The sequence below is a fragment of the Callithrix jacchus genome, chromosome 4, assembly GCF_049354715.1.
Source record: "Callithrix jacchus isolate 240 chromosome 4, calJac240_pri, whole genome shotgun sequence".
Classification (NCBI taxonomy): domain Eukaryota; kingdom Metazoa; phylum Chordata; class Mammalia; order Primates; family Cebidae; genus Callithrix; species Callithrix jacchus.
The window spans coordinates 115892689-115907302 of NC_133505.1; the positions used below are offsets into that span (position 1 = coordinate 115892689).

Below are 14614 nucleotides of genomic sequence, written 5' to 3' on the forward strand. Positions count from 1 at the left end.
TAAGTTTTGTAAAACTCATTGCTATTTAATAAATTTATGTGGATCTGCTAAAATTATGTTTGATGAAATTAATTTATTCATAGAGAAAAGGCCTGACATAATAATAACTGCCACTTATTGGAAGTATTTGTAATACACGAGGCTTATTCTAGGCCCTTTATGTGCATTGTTAATTCATTTCATCCTTATAACAACTATGTGGTACGGGTGAGGAAGAAGAGGTGCTGCACTCGGTTAGTAACACTCTTGATTATGCCTGTCACCCTGCTGCTGAGAGGCAGAGCCAGGATTTGGATCCAGGAACTTTAACTCCTCAGCCATGTGCTCAACTGCTACTTCCTGCCTCTTGACTTTATTTATGTATTTGTAAGATGTCCTCAATTTCCTACTTGTTTTCTTTTCTCTCAAGAACTCTCACAAGTCAGAAAATGCCTTTCATGGGAGTCAGATTCTTCACAGAATCCACACAGTGTTCTGGACATGATAGGAATGATATCTGCTGAAAATGGCAATGCTGTTAACCAGGCATCTTACTTTGAAAACAGAAGTTAACTTAAAAATGAATTGGATGTCAGCCCATTTCCATATCTTTCTGATACCAACTTTTTTTTATTGATACAAAATATTTTATGTATTTATGGACTGATACAGACTTTTATTTTTCAGGGGTATTTGGGATCTGTAGTGAGCCTTATATGAAATATGTGTGGAACGGTGAACTTCTGGATATAATAAAAAGTACAGTGCATCGTGACTGGCTTTTGTATATTATTCATGGGTTCTGTGGGCAGTCAAGTATCCTTTTTGAAAAAAATGTAAAATACATATTACTAAACTTATGATGTGTCAATTTGTAGACAGCTGCTATGAATTATCTGATTATAATACCATTCTCTGCACCCCAACAGGAAAACCTGCCCATGATACTATGTAGTAGAACTACAAAGAAGAATGCTATTTGAACAGGCCTGTTAAATACACAGAAAGATGAATAAATAACAAGGAAGAAAATGCTATGTGATACAGGTTTTAAGTGTCTTGCTTATCTGGGAGAAACAGCAGAATTACTTATAGTTGGAGAGGATGCAACAGGCCCATGGGAATAGTTGAACTTGGCCTGGGCCCTAAACAAAAGTCAGGCCCTAGCAGAGACAGCGATCACAGCCTGGTGCAATCTCTGGTGTGTGTAGGGGTGGAAACACGCAAGGGAGTGTTCTCATGGCATAAAACTTCCTGGAGGTAGCATGCAGCGGGAAGGAGATTGGTATGTGGGAGTCAGATTGACAGTCACCAAATTGCCTTGGTTGTCAAGGTGAGGACTTTGGGTTTGATGCTAGAACTTTGGAAAGGTTTTGTGCAGGAGAGTGACACGTGCAAAGTAGTATTTAGGACGCTTGAGTTGACAGCCATTTTCAAGCTGGATTAAGTAAAATGAAACCAGAACATGGGACATGAGTTAGGGAAAGATTGCAGTAGTCCAGGCAAGGGGGCAAAATAGATTAAAGAGAAGTAGGTCCAGCTTTGGGTTAAGCTGATGAGTTCAATTTTATAAAGACTTTTATTTCCTTCAGTAGCTTCATCTCATTAATTTGTAGTTACATGAACCCTTTTAATAAAGTGCAATTATGGGGTTTAAGAAGGCAGCATGTACCATCTAGAAGTGGAGTTTAGATTTTTTTCTATTACTTTTTGAGATAACATAGGGCATTTTTGCATTCAGCATGTTTTCCAGTGTGTTCGGCTTTTAAAGATATGGTGAAACCTTTAAAGGAGTGGTTGCTCTGAGACCATTAAGTGGGTGAATGTGACTGACCATCATTATGCTTTCTTGCACCAGGAGCATTTAAGAGGAGTGGTACCAAGGGCACAGCAGGCAAGGTTAGCCTTGAAGAGCAGCAGGGCCGCCTTCTGTAAGGGGGATGAAAACTAGATAAAAGCACAGAGGGATTTTGAAACGAAGTTCAGTGAGATTTATGTGCTACACTTGAAAATCAGGCTCATGACTTTATAATCACTTTTAACCAGTGAGTGGTATTATCTGGTTGATCATTACTGCATAATGAGATTGGATCCTGAATTACTTTTGTCTCTTTCCAAAAGTAAATTCTACCTGAGAAGAACACATGTTTTTTTTTTTTTAACCACCAGCGATACCAAAGAGAATGTGCTACAGTTTCTAAAGGTAGTTCCTAAAAGATAGTTCTGTTTTTTATTTCCAAGAGCTAACTTGGGGCCTGGCATATATTAAACATAATAAATGTTTGTTTTTAAAAATAGTGAGCACCATCATAGATGATCATTTTAAAGTTCATAAGTTTAAACAGTGAATCTAGTCTCCTGGTTATCAAGCATTTAATGAATTCTGGAAGTCTGTATGATTATAAAAACAGTAGCCATTTAATGAATACTACAGGCCAGGTGCTAGTAGTACACATATTACTTCACCTAGTCCATTTTTAGTTACTTCATTGTTACACTCCATTTTACTGAAGATGAGACTTGGCTCAGAAAATTAAGATGATTAACTAAGAAGCTATATGTTGGTTAAGCAGTTCACAATAAATCATTCAGCATTCAGGATTTGCAGGTAGGTGACAGATTTTGACTGCTTTTAGAATCTTATACTCAGTTTATCCTTTCAGTATTATATGTTATATACTGCTTCATAATTTAAACAGCCTATTAAATGACACATGTTCTCTTTACAAGGTGTATGATCTCAGAAGACTAAGTAAGGTGTATCAGTCCATTCTCAGACAGCTATGAAGAACTATCTGAGACTGGGTAATTTATGAAAAAAGGTTTAATTGACTATAGGCTTAACAGGAAGCATGACTGGGAGGCTTCAGGAAACTTACAATCATGGTAGAAAGTGAAGGGCAAGCACACACAATGGCAGAGCAGGAGAGAGAGTGAAGAGGGAAGTGCCACACACTTTCAGACAACCAGATTTTGTGAGAACTCACTATCACAAAAACAGGAAGGGGGAAGTCCGCCTCCATCATTCAGTCACTTCTCGTCAGGCCTTTCTTCTGACCCATGGGATTACAATTCAAAATGAGATTTGGGTGGGGACACAGAACCAAACCATATCAAAAGGATTAGTTATACTTGTTTATATCCTTTTCTTGGCCAGTAACCCTTTCCTCTGAAATTTATAGAATGGACTCCTTACGCAGGTTGGATGTTGCCTTCCCTTTGTAGCTGCACCCCAGTTCTGAAGAACCATTAGACCCAGTGCTGTTCCGTTCTCAGGTGGACCTTTTGGTGTTCTTTAAGCCATTGGACAAGCTGTATCTAAATGTGTATTTAAGGTATAATGACTCTCTTGGTCTTATGTGACAGTCATGAATGCTAAACACCTTAACTTGATTTCTAAGAGCTGTTGATCTATGGACGACCGGTGTATGTCACTCTAATAGCTAGAAGATCCAGTAAATTTGCTGGTACCCGTTTTCTTAAAAGAGGTGCAAACTGCGAGGTAAGATGACAAATAGTATCTTCACTGACCTCTTAACCGTTTATAATTAGCTCTGTTGATGTAGAAGTACAGTGAAATTTTAAAAAGTGGAATTTCTTACTTTAGGATATTATTAAAAGAATACAGTTACCCTTCAGTATCAACAAGGGATTGGTTCTAGGAACTCCCTTCCCATCTAAAACCCACAGATGCTGAAGTCCCTTATATAATATGGCCTAGTGTTTGCATATAACCTATGTACATTCACCTGTATACCTTAAATCATCTCTAGATTACTTCTAATATCTAATAAGAAGTAAATGCTAGGCAAATAGCTGTAATACTGTGTTGTTAAGGGAATAACGACGATAAAAAAAGGTCTACACATGTTCAGTTCAGATACAACCATCTTAGGCCTAACTATATTTCGCATATGAGATTGGTTGAATCTGTGGAGGGAACCCATGGATGTGGGGGCCTGACAATAATTAATACTTCAGTGCATCAGAAACATGTGAGAAGTATGACTAATATACAGATGTTCTGAAAAGTCAGCTATCTTAGAGTTATGCAGTGCTTTGAGGAATTATGAAATGTCTAATGCTTAGAGGGTGAGCCATTTCTATAATATATGAAATGCGGTACATGTTTAATGTAGAAACAAAAATAGCAAAGCACCTGCACCCAAGGAATCAGTAGAAGGCAGCACTCATCACAGGAAGTTTATTCTTGCTAAGAAGACAAAGTGGAGCAAGGTATGGGAAACCCTTTGCCCTCTTTGCTTTTTTCGCCCAGCCTCCTTTTTCTGTTCACTGCTAGAAAATAACAACAGCAAAAAATGAACCCATCCTTCCATTAGCCATGTCCTCTCCTTTGAGTGTTCCATCTCTGTTTGCAATAGGCAAGTTGAGCCTTGAGCAGATGTGTGATTCCTTAGACAGATTGAGTGAGGCACTGGGTTTTGATCCTGGCTTAAAATAGCAACATTGTTCTTAAAATTATATCAACAATGAAAATTGTTATAGGTGGTGCTTTAAAATATCAGAATTTCACAGCTATATTATTTGCTTTTGAATATTCAAAGGATAATCAAGCAGACATGTTATTACTGCCTCTAAAATTATTCTTTGTTATGTCCTTATATACTTCTATAAGTACCTGAAAACCCTGTTTTTTCGTTTTGTCCATCAGGCATTATTTGAATCTCACTCTTTTGTCCTTTCATTTCACTTTGGTCTTCAGAATTGAATTTTGATATTCTTCTAGTCTTTCTCACCTCCTGTATTCATGTAATTGTCTTTTCTTTCCCTCACTCCCATTTATTTAAACCAGCTGTTTTCTATCCGACTTGTATTATTAGAGATTTAATTTGTTTTTTTTCCTAGTCTATTCTTTGATACTTTTAATTGCCTTCTTTATTATATTTTAATGGTTGCCTTTCTAATGTGCATATTGAACATTGATCAATATTTACCTCTCAAGACTTTCAAGGAATAGGAATTATAACTTCGTTGAAATTTATATCATTAAATATTTCTAAGAACATAAAATATCTCTTTTTTTTTTTTTTTTGAGACGGAGTTTTGCTGTTGTTACCCAGGCTGGAGTGCAATGGCGTGATCTCCGCTCATCGCAAGCTCCGCCTCCTGGGTTCAGGCAGTTCTTCTGCCTCAGCCTCCTGAGTAGCTGGGATTACAGGCATGTGCCACCACGCCCAGCTAATTTTTTTTGTATTTTTAGTAGAGACGGGGTTTCACCATGTTGACCAGGATGGTCTCCATCTCTTGACCTCGTGATCCACCCGCCTCAGCCTCCCAAAGTGCTGGGAAAATATCTTTCAATGCATCTTTCTTTTCAGGGTGATGTTGCAAATGAAGTGGAAACCGAACAAATACTCTGTGATGCTTCTGTGATGTCTTTCACTGCAGGAAGTTATTCTTCTTATGTGCAAGTTAGAGGATCTGTGCCCTTATACTGGTCTCAGGACATTTCAACTATGATGCCTAAACCACCTATTACATGTATGTAGAGCCAAGTTTTTAATAATAACTCTTCTGTCCTCACATTTAGAGATAATAAACTGCTGTTGCAGAGATCTATAAATGCTTAGGTTTTCACAAGGTTTTAGTTCTAGAAGGTTAGATAATTTAGAAGAGGAATTTCTGTTATTATGCAATAAATGTATATTTAATTTTGGCTGTTAGTAAACTATTTTTATTTTGCTTCAGAAATATAAGAATCATTCAAATGTAATAAATACATGGTGAATAAATGTCTAGCGAGCACCTTAGGAAGGATTCGGAAAGTGAAACTATTGAAAGATTAGTTGAATTGCATTTCTGTAAAAAAACAACCCTATGCATCTTTTATTTTTGCTTTGCAATTTACATTCAGGTGTTTCTTCATCTTTTTTCCTTCTCAGTGGATCAGGCAGATCCATTTGCACATGTGGCTGCCCTTCACTTTGACCAGATGTTTCAGAGGTTTGGCTCTCCCATCATCATCTTGAATTTAGTGAAGGTATGATGTGCTCATCTGTTTGGTTATGAGATTTAGACACTCTGGGAAGCCTCTTCCTCAACACAGAGGGGGTTAACAAGTTGTGCTTTCTCTCTATCCAGTGCAGAGACATGCAGATTACTATGCTGGGACAGCTCACTGTGTCTGAGCTGAATCACTTTTCTTCAGCCTCAGATCCCATGTGGTTTCTGCTCTGCATGCCTGAAAAAAAAATCAGTAGTATGTCTCCAAGGGAGTAGAATGATTCAGTGTATCAGGAAATCATTGTGCCCTGATTTCCTCATGTGAATTAGATGTCAGTGAAATTTCTGCCTTAGTTTCCAGGACAACTTGGAGAGGAAGCATGAAAATCAAACTGCTACTGCCTCGCCTTGATACAGTCAGCTTTCTTGAAAATTCATAAGCTCTCCTGGACAAATTATTATACAGTAATAGGATCAAAAGGCTAGATTCATAAACTGGGGTACTGTTGTGGCTCAAGGATCAGGTGGGCATGGGAGAAGCCTAGATAAGATAGTATTAGCCTCATAGCTCTCTTCTTTCTTGGCAGAGTACACTGACTGGTCAACATATCTCTCTCTATATATGAATGGACATACAGGTCAAAGGCCGAGAATAGAAGTAAGGGAGACCACACAATAAGTTTTACCAGCATCTGTTGCAGCTAAGTGAATTGAAAGACTCTCAGTCAGCAGCCAAGAAGACCCTGAGAGTATGAAAAGCAAGGGCGTTGTTATATTATGTGCTCATGGTAGTGCCCAACAATCTAGTAGTATCTGAGGTTATTCTGAGAGGTTGCTTAATGAATGTAAATCAATTTACTAAAAATCCAAGGAACCCTGTGACCCTATGTCCATTTAGTCAGTCATTTAACAAGTATTTTTGAGAGTTTCCTATGTGCCAAGGCAGTTCTAGAAACAGCTCCTGCCTGGAGCTAACAGCCCATTGGAGGAGATGGTGAGGTAATACAGAGGCATCAATACAAGGTAAATGGTGCAATAAGAGCTTGTAATGGAGAGAATTCTTCTCTGAGGATGGGATGAATTAGCATCAACCTGAAGGAAGAGGCATTAACCAGGTCAAGGGGAAAGAGAATAGTATTCAACTCAAAGCATAGCATGTACAAAGGTCCCAGGACAGGAGGGAATGTGGTGGGTTGGAGGAAGAAAAGGGGGTTCTCTGTAGTTGGGGCCCAGAGAGGGTGAGGACGAGATGCTTATTGTGAGATGAGGCTAAAGAGACGGTTATGGCTAGACCACCCAGAGCATTGTAGGGTGTGTTAATGAGCCTGGTCTTACGCAGAGTAGTGGAAAGTCATTAAGAGTCTTGCATGGTTGAGAGGATCGTTGTCAGATTTATGTTTTGAAAAGATTACCGTGACCTCAACATAGAAAACAGATGGATCAGTACAAGGCTAAAGTTAATGCTGGAAGACCAGATAGAAGACTGTTTTAATTGTCCAGAAAAAAGGTGATTATGCCTTAAACCAGGGCGGTGTGGCAGAGATGTAGAGAAGTGGACAGTCAGACTTGGTGATGGGCTGGATTTGAAATGACAGGATAGGGGTTGTCAGGTGCAATTCCCAGATTTCTGGCTTACTCAGGTGGGTGGATGGCGATGCCATTAACTGAAATACAGAACACTGACTGGGTTTGTAGGGGGAAGATCATTAGTGCAGTTTGGACATGCTGAGTGAGGTCTGAGGTATGCTTGAGTGCTCTGAAAGGAGGTAACAGGTCAGGGCATGGTTCAGGAGCTCAGAGGAGTGGTCTGAGCCTAGATGTGGTTTTGTAACTCTGTGTACAGGTCACATTTGAAGGCATGGGCATGGATGAGATGCCCATGTGGAGAGTATGAAGTGAGAAGGGGAAACCTCAGACCTAGTCTTGGGGGGGATCTTCAACTCTTAATGCTGAGTTAGAGCGGCTGAATCTCTAAAGGAGTCAGAGAAAAAAATAGCTAGAGGAGCAGGAAGAAAACCAGGAAGTGCTGTGTTAGGAGCCAAGAGAAAATGTGTTTCATGATGAAGGAAGTAAATGATCAGCAACATCAAATGCTGAGGGGTCAAGTAAGATGAGGATAGAAAGACTGTCCATTAGTGTTAGCATCATGGAGGGCACTGATTGAAATGGACTGAGTATGGGATAACAGTGAAAAAGTGGGGGCAGTGAGTGTTGTACTTTCCCCCAATAGGAGTACCCAGTGAAAGATGGCATTTTTATTTTTTTTTAAAGAGATCATATCGAAATATTTAAAAGCCTATGGGGAGAATTCATTTGAAGGGGAGAGTTGTACAACACAGGAGAGAAAAGGAATGATCAGTGATTTCATATACTTAAGAAAGTAGGAAATTGTGAAATCTGAAGCATACATGGTAGAAGTATTTTATTTTTGAGGCTGGGTCATGCTCTGTCACATAGACTGGAGTGCAGTGGCAAGATCATAGCACACTGTAACCTTGAACTACTGGCCTCAAGTGATCCTCCCACCTCAGCCTCCCAAGATCCTGGGATTACAGTCATGAATCATGGCACCTGGCTGGAATTATTTTAAAGGAGAGAGAGAATAGTAAGGGTTCAGGCGTGTGTTTATTTGTGAGCATGGACACTCCATTCTGATGGCTTTAATTTCTCTTTAAGATAGAAGGAATGATCATCTGCTGAGAGTGGAGGTTTGAAGGCAGTGGAAAAGGTTTAAGTCTTGTGTACGTTAAAGGGCAAATTGACTAAAAACCTTCAGGAAGTACCACGAGCCAATTTCAAGTTGTTGATCATGATTTCTTAAATGGAACCATTTTGTCCTTTCCTGCCTTCTTGCAGTAGGGCTTGTGAATGAATAAAAGCACAGGTAAAATAATAATGGGGTTTATTTAGTTTCGTCAGACAGGTGTGACATAAAGACAGGATCAAAGGCATTTTGGATTTTGGCAATACTGTGATTGAAGTGGACCATGAAATCTATGCTGAATTAGGACAGAGCTTTAAGAACAGGGCTGCTGGAGAAAGTGGAGATGTCTGTGGATTGCAGTGCTCACAAGGTGGGGGTATTTAAAGCAAGCAATCTGGAAATGAAAGAGGTTGTGGATAAGAAATGTTGAAGAAAGAGCAGTACCTGTGATAATGAATTGGTCTAAGATGTGAGAGTGAGAATGGGATTTTAGAGTAGAAAAGGATGTGGAGGTACTGAAGGTCGCCCAGTGTATTAGTCCGTTTCCACACTGCTGATAAAGACATACCTGAGCCTGGGTAATTTTATAAAAAGAAAAAGAGGTTTAATGGACTCACAGTTCCACATAGCTGGGGAGGCCTCACAATCATATCGGAAACCAAAAGACACATCTTACATGGCAGCAGACAAGAGAGAATGAGAGCCAAGTGAAAAGAGAAACCCTTATAAAATCATCAGATCTGAGAGACTTATTTTATTTTTTATTGCATTTTAGGTTTTGGGGTACATGTGAAGAACATGCAAGATAGTTGCATAGGTACACACGTGGCAGTGTGATTTGCTGCCTTCCTCCCCTTTACCTATATCTGGCATTTCTCCCCATGCTATCTCTCCCCAACTCCCCACCCCCCACTGTCTCTCCCCTGTTCCCCCCCAACAGACCCCAGTGTATAGTGCTCCCCTCCCTGTGTCCATGTGTTCTCATTGTTTAACACCCGCCTATGAGTGAGAACATGCGGTATATCATTTTATGTTCTTGTGTCAGTTTGCTGACAATGATGTTCTCCAGGTTCATCCATGTCCCTACAAAGGACACGAACTCATCGTTTTTCATTGCTGCATAATATTCCATGGTGTATATGTGCCACATTTTCCCTATCCAGTCTATCATCGATGGGCATTTGGGTTGATTCCAGGTCTTTGTTATTATAAACAGTGCTGCAATGAACATTTGTGTGAATGTGTCCTTATAGTAGAACAATTTATAATCTTGTGGATATATACCCAGTAATGGGATTGCTGGGTCAAATGGAATTTCTATTTCTAGGTCCTTGAGGAATTGCCACACTGTCTTCCACAGTGGTTGGACTAATTTATACTCCAACCAGCAGTGTAAAAGTGTTCCTATTTCTCCACATCCTCTCCAGCATCTGTTGTCTCCAGATTTTTTAATGATCTCCATTCTAATTGGCATGAGATGGTATCTCAATGTAGTTTTGATTTGCATTTCTCTAATGACCAGTGATGATGAGCATTTTTTCATATGTTTCTTGGCCTCATGCATGTCTTCTTTTGTGAAGTGTCTGTTCATATCCTTTGCCCACTTTTGAATGGACTTGTTTGTTTTTTTCTTGTAAATCTGTTTGAGTTCTTTGTAAATTCTGGATATCAGCCCTTTGTCAGATGGGTAAACTGCAAAATTTTTTTCCCATTCTGTTGGTTGCTGATTCACTCTAATGACTCTTTCTTTTGCTGCGCAGAAGCCATGGAGTTTGATTAGGTCCCATTTGTCTATTTTGGCTTTTGTTGCCAATGCTTTTGGTGTTTTGGTCATGAAGTCCTTGCATCCTCCTATGTCCTGAATGGTTTTGCCTAGATTTTCTTTTAGGGTTTTTATGGTGTTAGATCTTATGTTTAAGTCTTTAATCCATCGGGAGTTAATTTTAGTGTAAGGTGTCAGGAAGGGGTCCAGTTTCTGCTTTCTGCACATGGCTAGCCAGTTTTCCCAACACCATTTATGAAACAGGGAATCCTTCCCCCATTGCTTGTTTTTGTCAGGTTTATCCAAGATTGTATGGTCGTACATATGTTGTGCTGCCTCTGATGCCTCTGTTCTGTTCCATTGGTCTATATCTCTGTTTTGGTACCAGTACCATGCTGTTTTGATTACTGTAGCCTTGTAGTATAGTTTGAAATCCAGTAGTGTGATGCCCCCTGCTGTGTTCTTTTTGCTTAGAATTGACTTGGCTATGCGGGCTCTCTTTTGGTTCCATATGAAGTTCACGGTGGTTTTTTCCAGTTCTGTGAAGAAAGTCATTGGCAGCTTAATGGGGATAGCATTGATTCTGTAAATTACTTTGGGCAGTATAGCCATTTTCATGATATTAATTCTTCCTAACCATGAACATGGAATGTCTCTCCATCTGTTTGTGTCCTCTCTTATTTCGTTGAGCAGTGGGTTTGTAGTTCTCCTTGAATAGGTCCTTTACATTCCTTGTCAGTTGTATTCCTAGGTATTTTATTCTCTTTATAGGAGTTGTGAATGGCAGTTCGTTCTTGATTTGGTTCTCTTTAAGTCTGTTATTGGTATATAGGAATGCTTGTGATTTCTGCACATTGATTTTGTATCCTGAGACTTTGCTGAAGTTGCTTATCAGTTTCAGGAGATTTTGGGCTGAGATGATGGAGTCTTCTAGATATACTATCATGTCGTCTGCAAATAGAGACAATTTGGCTTCCTCCTTTCCTATTTGAATACCCTTTATTTCTTTTTCTTGCCTGATTGCTCTGGCTAGAACTTCCAGTACTATATTGAATAGGAGTGGTGAGAGAGGACATCCTTGTCTAGTGCCAGATTTCAAAGGGAATGCTTCCAGTTTTTGCCCATTCAGTGTGATATTGGCTGTTGGTTTGTCATAAATAGCTTTTATTATTTTGAGATACGTTCCATCAATACCAAGTTTATTGAGGGTTTTTAGCATAAAGGGCTGTTGAATTTTGTCAAAGGCCTTCTCTGCATCAATTGAGATAATCATGTGGTTTTTGTATTTGGTTCTGTTTATGTGGTGAATTACGTTTATAGACTTGCATATGTTGAACCAGCCTTGCATCCCCAGGATGAATCCTACTTGATCATGGTGGATAAGCTTTTTGATGTGCTGTTGCAGTTGGCTTGCCGGTATTTTATTTAAGATTTTTGCATCTATGTTCATCATGGATATTGGCCTGAAGTTTTCTTTTCTTGTTGGGTCTCTCCTGGGTTTTGGTATCAGAATGATGTTGGTCTCATAAAATGATTTGGGAAGGATTCCCTGTTTTTGGATTATTTGGAATAGTTTCAGAAGGAATGGTAACAGTTCCTCTTTGTGTGTCTGGTAGAATTTGGCTGTGAACCCATCTGGACCTGGGCTTTTTTGTGTGGTAGGCTCTTAATTGCTGCCTCAACTTCAGATCTTGTTATTGGTGTATTCATGGTTTTGACTTCCTCCTGGTTTAGGCTTGGGAGGATGCAAGTGTCCCGGAATTTATCCATTTCTTTCAGGTTTACTAGTTTATGTGCATAGAGTTGTTTGTAATATTCTCTGATGATGGTTTGAATTTCTGTGGGATCTGTGATTTCCCCTTTATCATTTTTTATTGCATCTATTTGGTTATTCTCTCTTTTTTTTAAATTAATCTGGCTAGTGGTCTATTTTGTTGATCTTTTCGAAGAACCAGCTCCTGGATTTATTGATTTTTTTGAAGAGTTTTTCATGTCTCTGTCTCCTTCAGTTCTGCTCTGATCTTAGTTATTTCTTGTCTTCTGCTAGGTTTTGAGTTTTTTTGATCTTGCTCCTCTAGCTCTTTCAATTTTGATGATAGGGTGTCAATTTTGGATCTCTCCATTCTTCTCATGTGGGCACTTATTGCTATATATTTTCCTCTAGAAACTGCTTTAAATGTGTCCCAGAGATTCTGGTATGTTGTGTCTTCGTTTTTGTTGGTTTTGAAGAACTTCTTTATTTCTGCCTTCATTTCATTGTTTATCCAGTCAACATTCAAGAACCAGTTGTTCAGTTTCCATGAAGCTGTGTGGTTCTGAGTTAGTTTCTGAATTCTGAGTTCTAACTTAATTGCACTGTGGTCTGAGAGACTGTTATAATTTCTGTTCTTTTGCATTTGCTGAGGAGTGATTTACTTCCAATTATGTGGTCAATTTTAGAGTAGGTGTGATGTGGTGCTGAGAAGAATGTATATTATGTGGTTTTGGGGTGGAGAGTTCTGTAAATGTCTATCAGGTTTGCTTGTTCCAGGTCTGAGTTCAGGTCCTGGATATCCTTGTTAATTTTTTGTCTTGTTGATCTGTCTAATATTGTCTGATGAGACTTATTCACTACCACAAGAACAGTATGGGAGAACCACCTGCACGATTCAATTATTTCCCACCACGTCCCTTCCACAACACATCGAAATTATGGGAGCTACAAATCAAGATGAGATTTGGGTGGGAACACAGCCAAACCATATCATCCAGGATGGAGGCAAAGCTTGGGGTGGGGAGGAGACAGTTCCCAGGAGAAGACTGTATAACTACATGCATGGTTTCAAAGGAGGTGTGTGTGTGTGTGTGTGTGTGTGTGTGTGTGTGTTTTATGAGTGTGGAGGAATATGTCCCCAACCTGACAGTTGGGGGAGAAGAGTGGAACAGTGAGGCATTCAGCTTCATTTATTCCTGTGTTGCTCTTTGTAATTGCATCCCACTAGGGATTGACTTTGTAAAATAAATCATTCAGATATTAGAGTCATAATTTTCTGGACATTTTTTCATTTTAATTCAGAAGTTTCATATTCACATCTCTCTGCATATTAACACAGAATGATATAAGGTGGATAATCTCTAACCTCAGCCTAGTATTAAACAGTAACTGTAGTATACATAATTAAAAGTTTAAAGTAAGAAAACTTTAGTGAAAATGCTCATGGATACTTTTCCAGTAAATTTATAGAAAATAAGATATTGTTAGTATAGAAATAAGTTATTGCCAAGGTCAGTGAATTTTAAAGTTATACTTGTTTATTGTTCCATTGCAAATAAAAATTCTGACAATAACTCAAAGTTAGCTACAGAAATAGTTTGGAGATTAAGTTGCTGTTTCATGGAATAGAAAAATATTTTGTTGTTTATGGCACTAGTTATTTTATTCATAGGATTAAAGAAATTGTTTATTCAGGTCACTTGGAAGAAGACCTTACTAACTGTAATTAAAGGGCCAAAGAATACATGTGTGTATAGAATGATACCTCGTGAATACTCACTCTTTATTCTACCACCATGTGAAGAGTTAATAAAGTGAGATGCTTTTCATCATTTAATTTCTCTTTTACCCTGTTTTGTGAACTTTTTCCCGGTTGTGAAAGTTTGAGGCACTGGTTGAAAGAGAGTTTGCAGCAATCCATGTGCCTTCAGTGCTGCTACTGTATCAACAGGAGACCAACCTAGAATCAAGTATAAACTGTACATCAGAGGTTTTTAATCTGTGGCCCATGGACGGCTGTTAGAGGTATCTCAGAACCCTTTGAAATGATATACAGCTGGATATGGTGTCTCATGTCTCTAATCCCAGTGACTTGGGAAGCTGAGGTGGGAGGCTCACATGAGGCCAGGAATCTGAGACCAGCCTGGGAAGCATAGGAGACGAAGTCTCTAAAAAAGAAAAAAAAATTTTTTTTCAATTAGTTGGGCATGGTGCACACCTGTAGTCCCAGCTACTTGGAAGGCTGAAGTGGGAGAATCACTTGAGCCCAGGAGTTCAGGATGCAGTGAGCTATGATTGCACTACTGCGTTCCAGCCTAGGTGACAGAGTGAGACCCTGTCTCCTTATAAAAAAAAGAAAAAAGAAAAAAAAAAGAAATGATATGCAAAATCACTTGTGTATGTAAAGTTTTTTTTAGTTGTTAAGGGTCTGTGACTCTAAAGAGGTTGACTA

The 14614-nt window shown here is 39.0% G+C and overlaps 1 protein-coding gene across 10 annotated transcripts in view; it reads left to right on the top strand.

Annotated features, from left to right (window-relative positions):
• FIG4 (FIG4 phosphoinositide 5-phosphatase) overlaps positions 1 to 14614 on the top strand; it is a 130313-nt gene that overhangs the window by 45997 nt on the left and 69702 nt on the right. For all 10 annotated transcript variants that reach the window (XR_013534482.1, XR_013534483.1, XR_008480791.2 and 7 more), the window contains 4 exons: positions 667 to 795; positions 3381 to 3481; positions 5319 to 5481; positions 5883 to 5980. Coding sequence is in view for 6 of the 10 variants with exons in the window: in XM_035296493.3 (XP_035152384.2) it covers positions 667 to 795; positions 3381 to 3481; positions 5319 to 5481; positions 5883 to 5980 (491 nt within the window). In the remaining 4 variants the exon portion in view is untranslated. The remainder of the gene's footprint in view (positions 1 to 666; positions 796 to 3380; positions 3482 to 5318; positions 5482 to 5882; positions 5981 to 14614) is intronic.